This window comes from Pseudopodoces humilis, chromosome 1 (assembly GCF_049639895.1).
Source record: "Pseudopodoces humilis isolate 2021_Gansu_Grassland_sample_001 chromosome 1, ASM4963989v1, whole genome shotgun sequence".
Classification (NCBI taxonomy): Eukaryota; Metazoa; Chordata; class Aves; order Passeriformes; family Paridae; genus Pseudopodoces; species Pseudopodoces humilis.
Genome location: NC_142200.1, coordinates 76,464,035 through 76,477,538, shown reverse-complemented (window position 1 = coordinate 76,477,538; position 13,504 = coordinate 76,464,035). Strand labels below are relative to the sequence as shown.

The window sequence follows — 13,504 nt, the reverse complement described above, 5'->3', positions numbered from 1 at the left end:
GACTCCTAGAATCACAAAAAACAGAGCTATATGAGAAGTAATTAAGTTTTATCATCTCATAACTTGATTGTAAGCTCTACCAGTGAAAGGTCTCCAAGAGAACTGAAGGACAGTTATGCCTCCCATACTTTCTCTCTTAGCCTTCTAGTTCATCATGCAAAAGATGCTTCTGTACCTGTGTATGTATCTTGACCAACACAACCAAACGTTCATTATTTCTGTGTTAATAGTAGTATGATCAAAACATTCCAACTGTTTTTCCTAGCTCAGTTTTCCTATGCTGCCAAGCATAAGGTGCAAGGCATGACAGCATTTCTCCACCTGAAGTATGTATCTTCTCAACAAAATTCAGATGTCAACATGACTCTGTAGCAAATATGGAAGCTTTATGGATTTTTAGAGGTTGCTACCACTCTGTCTCCAAGTTTTTGTAAATACTTAATACTATCTGTGACATGGGAGATACAGCTTCTCCACTGAGACTGGCACAATCTTAAAGAGGTGAATATAGCTTGTACAAATAGGGCCACATAAAATAATGCCAAGAGGATAATTGTATGGTCCATTTTTGTTCTTTTTTGTGATGAGTCCTCAGAGGGTTCCAGTATTCCTCATCCATTCCTTTGGATGTCTGCACCATCCAGCATTTCATAATCAGTGACTGATGAATGTTCATCGGGAGTTTTCTGCTAGTTCCTCTCCTGAGTTTACCAAGCATAGAGAACCAGACCAAATTTCAGAAATGTGTCAGCAATGACTGCTGGGCATAAATTCACTAACTTTTTTGTTCTTTCTCTGGCAACATCACTGTTTTGTTTTTGGGGTTTACATCATTAATTTAGTGATACACTCAATAACATCCTCTGAAAACAATTTCCTGACTTAAAAATTGCCCCATCACCTACATAATTAAGATCTTGTTAGTCCACTTGTTTGAAGCAACTTGAGCCTTCCATCTTGCACATCCAAAGTGTCCTTATTGGGTACTTCTGGTGTATTTTGGAAGGAGGTGTTCTCAAATGTTGATAATAATGAACTGCACAATAAGTTGAAACTTAGCTTATGGGAAACAGCAAGGACAATTCTTGCTCCAGAGAAACATAAAATGGGTAGGAACTAAGGTTTGCTGTCTCTCCAACAACTCCCAAAGTCATACAGCAGGGCTTTCACTCTTCATGATGTTGAAAGTAAAGATGGAGAACAGGCAAAAAGAAAGATATTCTATCCTAACTATGGCTGCTTTGATTCCCAGTGACTGAACTATGGTTCTTTAGCTGCTGAAAAAACTTGAGGCATGGTAAGAAAATCTGGAGTTCCACAAGGCAGGATAGCGTATTGTAAGGCGGATGTAAGTAATTCTTTCAGGTGGGAGAGGTGGGTTCAGGTTCTCTCCAGTAAGGAAGGTCTACCCTAAATCATTAAATCCTGTCTGGCATTTCCTCTGAGTGTCCAATTCTTTTACCACTTAAGGTGACTCACTCAGATTTCTGCTTTCCCTTCAAAGTGCTTATTTCTTCTACTTTTCCACATCATCTCTGCTTTTATATGTCATTCAATTAAATGTTTATTTCTTTGTTTGCTTTTTGTTTACAGAACTGGTATAAATAAGTACGTTGTGAAAGAAATAAAACTTATTTTTAATTGTTCTTCGCTTGGCAACTTTTATGTGTGCCACTCTTATTATTAGCTAGGAATTACACTTCTGGTAATGTAAAAATAGGAGCAATTGGAAGAGACAAATAAATTTTAACCTTTATATGCCTTCCATATATTGAATAGATATGGAATTTCACAGAATGAAACCAGGGATGGCAAATTACCAGGAAACGTAGTTATGGTATGTAATTTTTTTTTTTTTTTTTTTTTTTTCTGGAGTTAGGTAAGAAGGCTTGGAAGGGTTGTATAATAGCTTTGTTTGTTAAAAGCCATAGTATTTGATTCCATCTTTGGGAAAAAGTGTCTTGTCAATCTCTTCTTTTGTGTTCTTTTCCTCTGCTTCCATTACCCACTTCAAGGCTTTTATTTTCCCTGCTAGGCAAAGTGCCAGGAAGCCAAGGGAGTAAAGCAGGGAAGTTGAGTTTTGCTTCTAGGGTAGTGTCAATGGCTGCTCTGGGAACCAGATGTTTCTGATACTCTGTAATGGTTATGCTCTAAATGGCTTATGTGTCATCTTGTCATCGACTTCATGTCAGAGAGGCACGCTTCAAAACAGGAACCGAGGTTGATCACACTGGTTTGCAGTGACAGGAAAATAAGCTGAATAGTAAGATCTTAGTCTGCTTTCTTTTCTGATTTTCTATTTCATAATTTGTAGTCAAAATACATGTGTATCTCTACATTGACAGGGTTGCATACTGCTGTGCAAAATACCACCTGTTAGCAATTTATATCTTTGTGACTCACGGAGGAAATGTTGTTACATATCAAAAGAAAGAAAACATTATGAAAGAAATGAAATATGGTGTTATATGTAATTTGGGTTTCTCCAAATTATAGATTTTTTTTTAGGTTGTTTTTTAAAATGTCTATGATTTTTAAAGCTTGAAAGTAATATTCTTATATAGCTTTCTGTTACTTTGGATTACATATACTACAATGAATATATATTGTTATATTTCTTCATAGATATTTCATTGATCATAATACAGAAGAAGATAGGTATTTCACCATTGATCCTAGTACTGGGACCATTAAGACTGCCAAGATCTTTGACAGAGAGGAGACACCTTGGTACAACATCACAGTGGCTGCTTCTGAGATAGGTAAATAATTTATTTGGCACATAGTATAAAAAATAAAAATTAGAAAGGAAAAAAATCACTCTCAGATTTTAAGAAAGACTACCTTAATAATGTTACGTTACATTACGTTGCGTTACATTATTTACGTTATGTTACATTATGTTATGTTCTTTTTAACACCAGTGGGGTTTTAGCTAGTGTGGATAAAGGAAAGATTTTGGTGTGTGTGTGTGTGAATACTCTAACTCAACAATTAAACAAAATGTCACATGCCTGTGTGATTCCACCTGTGTAAATCTGCTGCGTTTCTCTGCATGAGACAGAAGGCTGCTAGCAATACCTGACAATATTTCTAAGCATTCAATGTCTTAAAATCAGCAGCTTGTCCCATTTGTGTTTCACAATTCATATGTCTTAGAAGTTAAGATTATTTAGTACTGTCTGAGAAATTAATCTTTCCTTCTTGTGATTAGTATCAACTATTTTAGTGAATTGAAAGTTAATTGTATGCCAATGTTAATTTATACTTCACAGATGCCTAGTAGTTTCTGATTATGTCTCTGGCCTTTTAACAGGCAAATTGCCAAGTAAAGTTACAATAAATACTTACCTGTGCATTTGAAAGTCCTCTAACTCTGATGAATTTCCATTGCCTTGGATAAGCCCTGCAATGATCAAAAACCATCGGGCTGATCAGTCCGAGACAATCATTTCTACTACATTTCTACATTTCTACATTTTCAAGGAAAATTTAAAGAACTTTTCAGTTAACCTTGTTATTACAGGCCTTTATTTTTCCACAGTCAGGTTTTAAGGTTTTAAATGTAAAAAACTCAAACAAGGCAAATGAAGAAAGAGTGCTATCCTAGATTGATAGATTCAGTCCTCCTAAACACTATTCATGATAGCATCTTTCAGTGGCAGTGATTTTGATCAAAATTGTAAAATGCTTTTATGCATAATCATTTTCCTTTTTTTTTAGGTTTCTCTTTTTTTTTATGATAAAACACAGGTTTTACCTCTAACGGGTTCCACTAACATTATTGACCGCTTTCGTATGTTTTATCTCTAGGTTAAAATTTAATCTGTTCTGCCACTACAAAATAAACAGCATAGATGTATTTCATAAAGACAACAAATTGTTTCTTCTTATTGTACCTACCTTCACAAAAAAATTGGCATTTTGAGCTAAGTACTTTTCTATAGTAAATAATAAGATCTAGAATTTTATGATTAGGTCTTTGAAAAAGTAAGCACTAACATTCTTTTGTGCTTGACAGTGTTGTCATATATAGAATGTGTTATTTCAATTCAGTGTGAAATAAAATATAATTAAAGCCTAATCATAAACAGGTGCATACTGTTAATTCAAAAAATATTTAAGAGCTGCATTGGAACACTGGAAAAAGGAGTAGTCATGAGTCCTTTTTTAGAAACCATTGAAATGTAATTATTTTCCAGAAAGAAATCTCAGTAGCATAAAACTTAAACATAGCTTTCTCCACATTATTTGTTTCACATAATCAAAAGAGTGCTGGTAGATGTATCATGCTGAGAATAGTTTAAAGAAGGAGGATTATGTTTATAACTAAAACAGAATGGAATGAATTATGAGAATTATACTCTTTCTTTTCTTTGTTTGTTTTTTTGTTTTTTATTTTAGTTACTCTGCTTAAAATTCTGTTTCAGCTGTAATTTGTTACAGGGAAACAAGATATCTGATATTTTTGTCCTTTGCACTGCCTTTGTTACTGTTAAAGCTGGGGTTGGAAAAACAAGTAAATCTATATTGTCAGCTGTAGAAACAATTAATTTATGAAAAAAGGAAGAAACACTAGTTAAGAAGAGCTGGATGACAGACAGACTGACAGGCAGCCTAAAGTACAGACAGCCTTTCCTTGTGTCTACTTCCTCAACTATTTTCTTAGCTGCAGTAATTTGGAAATTACAACACTGTTGTTCTCTTCCAAATCTATTGTGAAAATAATAATTGAATTTATGGTGGAGCAAGGGGCGTATGTTGTGTATGGCCAAAGCTCTTCCTTTAAGTGCTGTCTATCCCCTATCTAGTCTTAAGGCTGTTGCTTTCAAGAATAAGGTATTGCAGAACTAAGACTAAAGCTGAAATAGTGGTCAAAGGCTATGACCAAAGTGTTATTTAGCTGTGGTGGTGGTATTCCTCAGATATATTTATAGAACATATACATATATATATATGTATATTTATATCTATATAATAGAAGGCTTCTGCAGTTTCTGACATCATTTGCTTGGCAAAGATCAGAGCAGAACCTGCAAGGCCCTTAAAGATTGTATTCCTTCAACAGCAAGAGGTGATCTGTGGGTATAAAGTGTTGATTGTAGTTAGTTTTTTGAAGTGTTTTCTGCTCTTGACTTCGTGCTGCATTTCACTGATAGAATTCAGTTTCTACCATCATCCTTTTGGCCACTATTTGTAATCGGGCTTATTTTACATAAATGAAATTTAGAATCGACATTATATTTCTACCCCCAAATGATACTTCATGCTTCAGCCTTATTCCTTCTGAACCTTTCATAAGACATTTACTTTCACTTTTCATTTTTCTTTGTGATATATACTGTCTGCATTGGTCAAATGTCCTCTCTGAAATCTGAGAAAGTCCTAACACTTTGTGTGGGAGTAATGCTGATTTAATAATCAGCAGGTTTTTTCCTGTTTGTGTACTCTTACTTCTTAAAGCACACCATTACTACAAGAATGGATGGGCATCCTTTTCTTTCTTCAATTTTCTTTTAATTCATTGTTCTTAAACAGCAGCATACAGGGAAGAAGAGTGGAATTTTTGTGTCCAGAAGCATCTACTTTGATTGTTTCAGTGCTGGTACTTCCTGAAATCTCTTTGTGGTATTAGAAAATAAGATGATGAAGTAGTACTATAGTTTATGTTGAAGGATCTAGAGACTGAATCTGGGGCAGAGGGAAGGAGTAATAGTAGTTTAAAATACAAACTCACATATCATTATTACCATTTAATTGACTTCTTAGAATTCTTTGAAAAAATTACAAAAGACTATTTGAAAGAGGGAGAAGATAGTATTTGCTTGGCTCTAGTAAAAGTTTTTTTAACAAGTCTTGGACAGGAGTAATGAGCATAGGAAAGTACAGAGCAAATGCACAATATTTTATAACAGATGTAAGACTGTTTTAGAGGAAAGAAATACAGTCATGGTAATACCAAGAACACAGTCTGTCCCTTTGGAAGTGGAAAAACTCAAGGCTGAGCTATTTTAAGGACTAGCGTAGAATCTGTCAATTAGAATTCATTATAATGATAGCACTTGATAGGAAGTGATTCAAATTCCAAAATTACCTCCCTAGCTGGTAAAAATTAAGGAGGATTGAGAGAGATTAATGTAAGAACAAGACACATAGAAGAATGGTCTAGATAAATGAAGGGTCAAGTGCAATGAAAATTGTCTGAAATGGCAGGTGCAAAGGGCTGTAACCAGCAGCCCAAATTGCAGCTGGAGTCCAGTTAGTAGGAATTACCCCGGGTGGCTTATGCAGGTTACAACACTTTAATCTCTTCATTAATGACGTGGTATGTGGAACAGAGTGCTGTCTCAGCCATGCTCACTCTCTCTGCAAATGACACAAAACTGGAGAAATGGCTGATACATCAGACTTTAATGTTGACACCCAGGAGGATCTCAACAGGCTTGAACCAGAAATGAAGAGAGATTTAATAACAGGAAATGTGAAATCCAGTACTTGGAGAGCAATAATCCTGTGCACCAGTTCACATGCAGGGCCAAGTAACAGGTTAGCAGCTTTTGAAAGAAGGATGTGGTGGAAATCCTGGTGGATGGAAGCTGGACATGAGCCAGTGATGTGCCCTTGTGGCAAAGGAAGGCAGTGCTGTTTTGCACTGGTGACAAAGCCTGTTAGTAGGCTGAGAGTGGTGATCCTTCCCCTGTATACAGCCCTGGTGAGGCCACATGAGGCATGCTTCCAGGTCTGGGCTCCTCAGTACAAAAGAGATGCAGACATACTGGACTAAGTCCAACGCAGAGCCATGAAGTCATTAAAACTGGAGTATCTCTCATATGAGAAGAGGCTGAAAAAGCTGGGATTAATTAGCCTGGAGATGTGAAGGCTCAGAAGGAGCTTATCAGTGTGTTTAAATATCTGTTGGGGGAGTCTAAGAGGTGACTAAAGGTGATCAACATGAGGAAAGACTCATCTGAGTAGAATCCAGTAAAATAACAGTATGCAATGTGCACAAATTGAAGTACAGAAAATTCCATTTAAACCAAATAAGAAACATGATTTTACTGTGAGATTGATCAAAAATTATGACAGGTCACATTGAGAGGTTGTGGATTCTCTGTCTTGGAGACATTCAGAACCCAACTGGACATGGCCCAGAGCAATATACCTTGTAGATCCAGCTTTGAGCAGAGGGGTTGGACTTGCAGATCTGTGGAGGTACCTTCAAAATCAATGATCCTGTGATTTTTTGATACTGGGAACCATGTTTTTAATGTGGAGGAGAAAGTAAAAGAAGAAAACAGAGCAAACTGACTTCTTGGTATGTTTTTCAGGTGATGTTAACATCAAAAGATTATTTGAGATCATAAAACACTGGACATTTAAATGGATAATAACTGTGCTTCTAACTAGAAAAGTGATTTTTTAAAAGCAAGAAAAAGTAAAGTGCTTACATTTTAAAGATTTTAAAGGTACCTTCTACTGGGAAGTTTTTGCATATTTCTCTTATGCAGTTGGTTATCATATCGGTGTGTAGAGTGGATTTCTGGATTTAGATTAGATCATCAAAAGCTTAGGGATTGAGTTGTGGTGCTCCTGAGTGTCTCCAAAATGCTCTGCAGTGGCTGAAAATGGAAAATCAGGCTATCTTCCATTATTTGCTTAAAAGCCCAACTTGAATACAATGGGTGCAAAAAACCTGCGTTTGAAGGGTCAATACAATAGAGCTCCTAATTTGCAAAGCTGTGGAGAGGCTGTATAGAACAGGAGAACTGAAATAATGGTGTTTCATTCCAGGTTCTGTCAGATCCCGCACACTTAGTGAAGTCCTATCAAGAGACAGCAAAAAATGACCATGTGAAAGGATACCATACATACCGAGGTTTGAAACTGTAATGAATTAGAAATCAAAATACCAAAGAGACATCATTATGCAGTTGATTTTACAGAAAAAAAAACAAAACAGAAATCTCCAACGTGTTAAAAAAATATCAAATATTGGGAAAAAATCTTAACCAAACAAATACATTTTCTTTGTTTATACACCTTCTGTACTTACTTTGTCATGCATACTTCTTATATGAACTTCAGGAGAAAAGAAACCAAAGTGTTGAGGTAGAGCAGTACTTCCTGGACAAACTATGCAATACCCTATGTGCTATGGAAAGGATACCAGGAAAAAGCCATTGCAAAAGAACTACTCAGAGAAAGAACTTTCAGACAGATTTTAATAGACTGCCAACAAACCCAACTCAGAATTTAAATTTGTGAAAAGTTGGGAAAACTCACAAGAATAAAAGTTCAGAACAGTTATTTTAGAAGACTTAGGGTAAAAAAAATTAAGTGCCTTTTCTAAATATAAGTAGTTTTTTAATAAGTCTTGGTTAGCACAATAAAATAAAGATGCAGTTACATAATTCAGAGGAAAACAGGATTCACAGAGACAACTAATAATATGCAGCAGTAAAATATAAAACCCCTTAAGATGCTGAATAATAAAAGTTCAATAATTACATCAAATAAATAGATAAACAGATAACTATTTTTATAGTGAGGTGTGGTTATCTCTGTTCTTTAAAACCACAGGAATATTGCTACCCTTATTACCATCATTAAACAGCAAGTTATGAGAAGAATTTGACAATTCTTTTTCACATTTTATGTTTCCAGAAAAGAAACTATTAAGATTTAGATAGGGTATTAAAAGATATTACTCCTGATAGCACTACATGGGGCTGTCATATGAAGAAGGGTAACTGAAGCTAGAGGAGAGATATAAAATATACAAAGTATTTCTGTTAATGCTTTAAAGAGGCAAGCTGATTTATTTTACAAAAAGTGAAATCAAAAGACAAAAATACACAATTAATTTCTGTTTATTTTGAAACACATGAAGGAAACATATGCATTGCCGGAAGGAAATAAGTCCTTGGAGGAATAGCTTCCCAGCATACAGTACTAAAAGAAAAGAACAAGAATTTATGGCAATTTGTTTTCTCATTTTAAATTTTTCCACATAACCAAGAATAATTCTAATAGCTTGTGTCAAATAATTAGTTTTTAGAAAATGTTTCCTTTACAATATCTTTAAGAAAGTAATCTAAATCAGAACAAAATGCTGTTGCAGTTTTATAAACTACTAACCATTTGTATCTGGTGGACAGGAGCATGATTGTTTAATTCCAATGAGTTTGTTGCTAGATTTCAGCTTTTCTTTGAAATTAATTTTTTCTTAAAATAAATATAAAATGTCCCCATAGTGATTTTTGGTCTCAGCTTTTTCTTCAAAACTAATATTTTTTGTAGTAATAGAGAATAGACTTAAAAAATAAAATTGACTACTTTTTTTAAATATTAGAGGGAAATACTGTCTTTTGCATTGTTTTTTATATTTATGATTATCTCTGTAGGTATAGTACAGAAACAGAAATAAAATTGTTACCATAAACCCTGCCTTCACCAAGGGGAAAAAAACTCACATTCATTCTTTATCTTTGACTTCACTTGCATCCTACCTGCTAGCTCAGTTTCTGACAGACTTTTGGTATTAGTAACATTTACTTTATTTTTCCAAGAAACAGAATCTGTCACAAAAGTATTTTCCTAAATGTGAAAGAGATTAAAGCAGATTGTAAAAACAGAACTGCAGGCTCTGAGTTTTGAGATTGTATTGGTCTTGATGTAGTGACAATGACCTGGATGTCTGCTGTCTTTTTACAGGTGAGAGCTGGACACAGTACTGGTACTCTGTCCAAACTTACCAATGATACACAGTTTCACTTTCAGCCTTGGCAAGCTGCCTACTAATGTGTCACAACAATATGAATTTATAGCACCATGTAATCACTGAGGTTGGAAAAGACTTCTAGGATCATTGAATCCAACCATTTAGCCAGCAGAAAAAGAGGCTCAGGGAAGATGTTATTGCTCTCTACCCCTGCCTCAGAAGAGCTTGCAGCAAGGTGGGGGTTGGCCTCTTCTACCAAGTAACAAGAGAAAGAACAAGAGGAAATGGTTTAAAGTTGTACCAGGGGAGATTTTATCTTGATATTAGTCAAAAATTCTTCATTGACAGGGTAGTCAGGCATTGGAACAAACTTCCCACAGAAGTGGTGGAATAACAATTCCTGGAAGTGTGCAAAACTCATGTGGATGTAGCAATATGTGCTGTTCTTTTAAATGTGCTCATCAATGCAATAAGGAAAGCCTACAGAAAAGCTATTTTAAAAATCCAACAGCTGTTGAAAGGCAGTTAGTTCTCCATCCAGTTCAAGAAATTATGTTTCTAATTCCAATTTCAATGCTTATTCCCCATTTATACTGGATAGTCATTGGCTTCTAAGCATGCTGAATTTTCTTCTCCCATTTCTTTGGGAAAAGCTATGATGAGGACATTCCTACATTATCATCTGAAAATGGGGTAGGGTATGATTCTTCTTAGCTACTCAGATGGGGCCCCAGAAAAGGGATAGAACTTGGAATCATAGGGCATTTATTTCCCCATTTGAAGCTTTGTGTCAGAAATCTCAAAATGGACATTTCTGGCCATAGAATCAGTATGTTTTGTGCCCTGTTCTAATCAGGCAGTCAACACCAACAGCATCTGTAAGAATTTTGTTTGCATTAAGGCAAGAGAGGGTTTCCAACTTGAAAGCTCTAAATGTTTTTGGTCTACTGCAGTGCTATGATTATTACTATTGCTTCTGTAGTTGCTGCTGCTATCACTACTTCCGTGATAAAGGAGAAGTGAGCAGTGACTTCATCATTGTGTTCATCAGTAAAAAGCTAAATTTTGCTAAGAAAAAAATTAAAATATTTACTATCCATCTTCAGGTAACATTTAGAAGAACCAACTTCCTCGAAAAAGAAGGCTGGAACATTACACTTATTCTTAGATTCTGTATAATTTTCTCCTTGCCAGAAAATTTAGTTTATCACATATATACCATCACCATCCTGAATTAAAACCAGTAATTTATTAATATTGCCACTCTCATTTGCATGTTGGACATTATTTCATCACTTTAGCTTTGTTTCGGTAGTATATTTTATCCTTCCTAGATCTATGTTTATTCTTCTAATTTGTTAAAACAAATCTTTATAAGGGAAATGTGATGAGTCCTTTGTACTTCTCTTTAAAAAGTAATAGTATAGATATATAGATATATATATACTATGAACTTCGTAAGTATTGGTTTGCATTGTAAGGTCTTGAAAAGATGTCAAAATGGGCTTATATAGTAAACAGTTATGAACCATTCTACCATTAGCCAACTTTAAAAAAATAAATAAAAAACCAAGAAAACAAAACAAGCAAAAAGCAAATAAACCCACAAAAGATTGTTGATGTCAGGACTTCTATTCTGAAAGTCATTCAGGTAGAATTTTTTTTCATAAAGTCTATAGGAATTTTGTTAGGGTGGAAAGGAACAGACATCAGTAACTATATTAAAAAAAATCTTTCTTCTTAAAGAGGGGTTTTAAACTTTGCTCACAGGAACTATTAGAAGAGAAGATTCAAGGCTTCGCATTGGCTGTTAATTGGGTCTTCCTTATATTTAGAGTGGACTTGCCAATGGAAAATCTGATAATGCAATTGATTTACTTTGCAGGCAGATGTTTAGTATTCTGGAAGAAGAACCATTTATTCTGGGAAAGGTCTCAAGAAATAAGAAACTAAGTCCCCAGCAAAGGTGAATCAGAGCAATGTTTCTGCTTCAGTTGCTCCTTAAAACAGAGAGCGTTCACTTCGAAAAATGTACTCTTGAGGCATAATGCTAATAGGACACAATATTTTATAATGCACAGGCCTGAAAGGTATGTCAGCACTGATTATCTTAAAACTGGAAATCTGCCAAACTGCAGCAAGAATTTTGTCTAATTAAGAAAAATGTACTATTAAAGTGCCAGTTATTAGAGATTGGTTTGGAGATTGCAAATGAATCGTGTTCTTGAAAAAGACTGGAATATATGTTGATTGTCAAAATCAAAACTTAAAAAAAGGCAAAAAATCCTTGTATTTCCTTCAATTCCTTCTCATTCTCTTCCCCCATTATAAACTGTTCTGTTGCCTTTCATGCAAATTTATGCTGCACGCACACTGTTCAAGACTGTTTTGGTAAGTGGTGTTAATACTGTACCATTAGCATTTTGTATTGAGTAACCTGTCAGTATGGAAATTTGCCTGCAAATGTCAGTGATCCCATGAGGTACCGGATTCCAGAGAGCTACTAATATTTCCTTGTGCATAAATAGCTCTTTCGAACTGATGAGATATTTATAAATTCTTCATACTGCATAATAGCTGCAGAAGAAATAAAGGTAAACTTTCTGAATCTCTATAAAATCTCTCTGTAAAGCTACTGCAAATCTGACTGACCAAGATTGCTCCAGGTAGTAGTGACAGGCATACAACAGGACAAACTCAGGGTGAGGCAAAAAGGTCTGCAGTACTCCACTGAAACAAAAGTATTTAACTCTTTTTGTCATGCACTGGACTAAAAAGTTTGATTTTTTTTCTTCCCCGATAACTATTCCAAACATGCCAAGCCTACAGAGCAGTCCTTTATCTGTGATACCCACTGCCCTGTGCTCTCTGCTTTTTTGCTCCCTTCCTCTTAGATGTAATTATTATGCCCTCTTGTACCTTTGAAGATGGCCCTGCTTTGAGCTGGAAACAGGACCAGTGACCTCCAGATGTCCTCTTCAACTAAGATTTTTCAATGATCCTATGATTATGTGATAACCACAACTTCTGTTGCCTTCTTGATGAAACTCTTCTAGATTTTCTGCAGTATTAAGATGTTCAAATTCTTCATTATAGCTTATGATTCTCCTCAAAAATTATTAATCTTTAACCCTTTACAGTAATCCCTGCTTTGTAGCTCATTATGCTTTATGTACTCTCTATGTGCATTGTGTCCTTCCTTTCATTTATACCACTTTCTAATTCACATACCTTAAAAATTAGGTTAAAGAACCTCCCCAATAAAGCCTCAAAACCAAAGCTTCTTTGAGCCATAGATATCATATTCTGCAATTACAGAATTTTTTTAATTTGTCTGGTTACGTAGACAGAAGATATTACCTAAATGAGTTGCAGGCTATATTTAAGTGAGCAGTAACAAATGTTAAATCTATACTGTCTGTGCTGTTCTGCACAGTCTTTTGACCTACCTACAGGAAAGGAACAAACACCTTTCTGTATTAATACTTATACTGCAGATGTTCTCCTGGAGAGAAGATTTCTTCCTTCAGAAAAACAGCAAAGATAGATAAATGGCTCCCTTCTTCCGAATGCTTAGTGGACAGCCAAGTGTCATTCTTCCCTCACTTACATATCCCTACCATTTTAACTTTCCTCAAATTTTTCTACTCATGGTGTTTTTTAGATGGCAATAGAAAGCCTCATTCTTGCAAGTCTCTTAGTTTACTGACACGGTACCAGATTTTCCCCAGCCAGCTCCTGGCACCTAGCCAAGAGTGGGCTGCTCCTGGAAAGCAGAGCAGT

General features: G+C 35.3%; 1 protein-coding gene across 3 annotated transcripts in view; it reads left to right on the top strand.

Annotated features, from left to right (window-relative positions):
• Window positions 1–13,504, top strand: part of CDH18 (cadherin 18) — a 321,195-nt gene that overhangs the window by 281,583 nt on the left and 26,108 nt on the right. For all 3 annotated transcript variants that reach the window (XM_088053404.1, XM_088053413.1, XM_088053400.1), the window contains exon 11: window positions 2,626–2,762. In XM_088053404.1, the coding sequence (XP_087909530.1) occupies window positions 2,626–2,762 (137 nt within the window). The remainder of the gene's footprint in view (window positions 1–2,625; window positions 2,763–13,504) is intronic.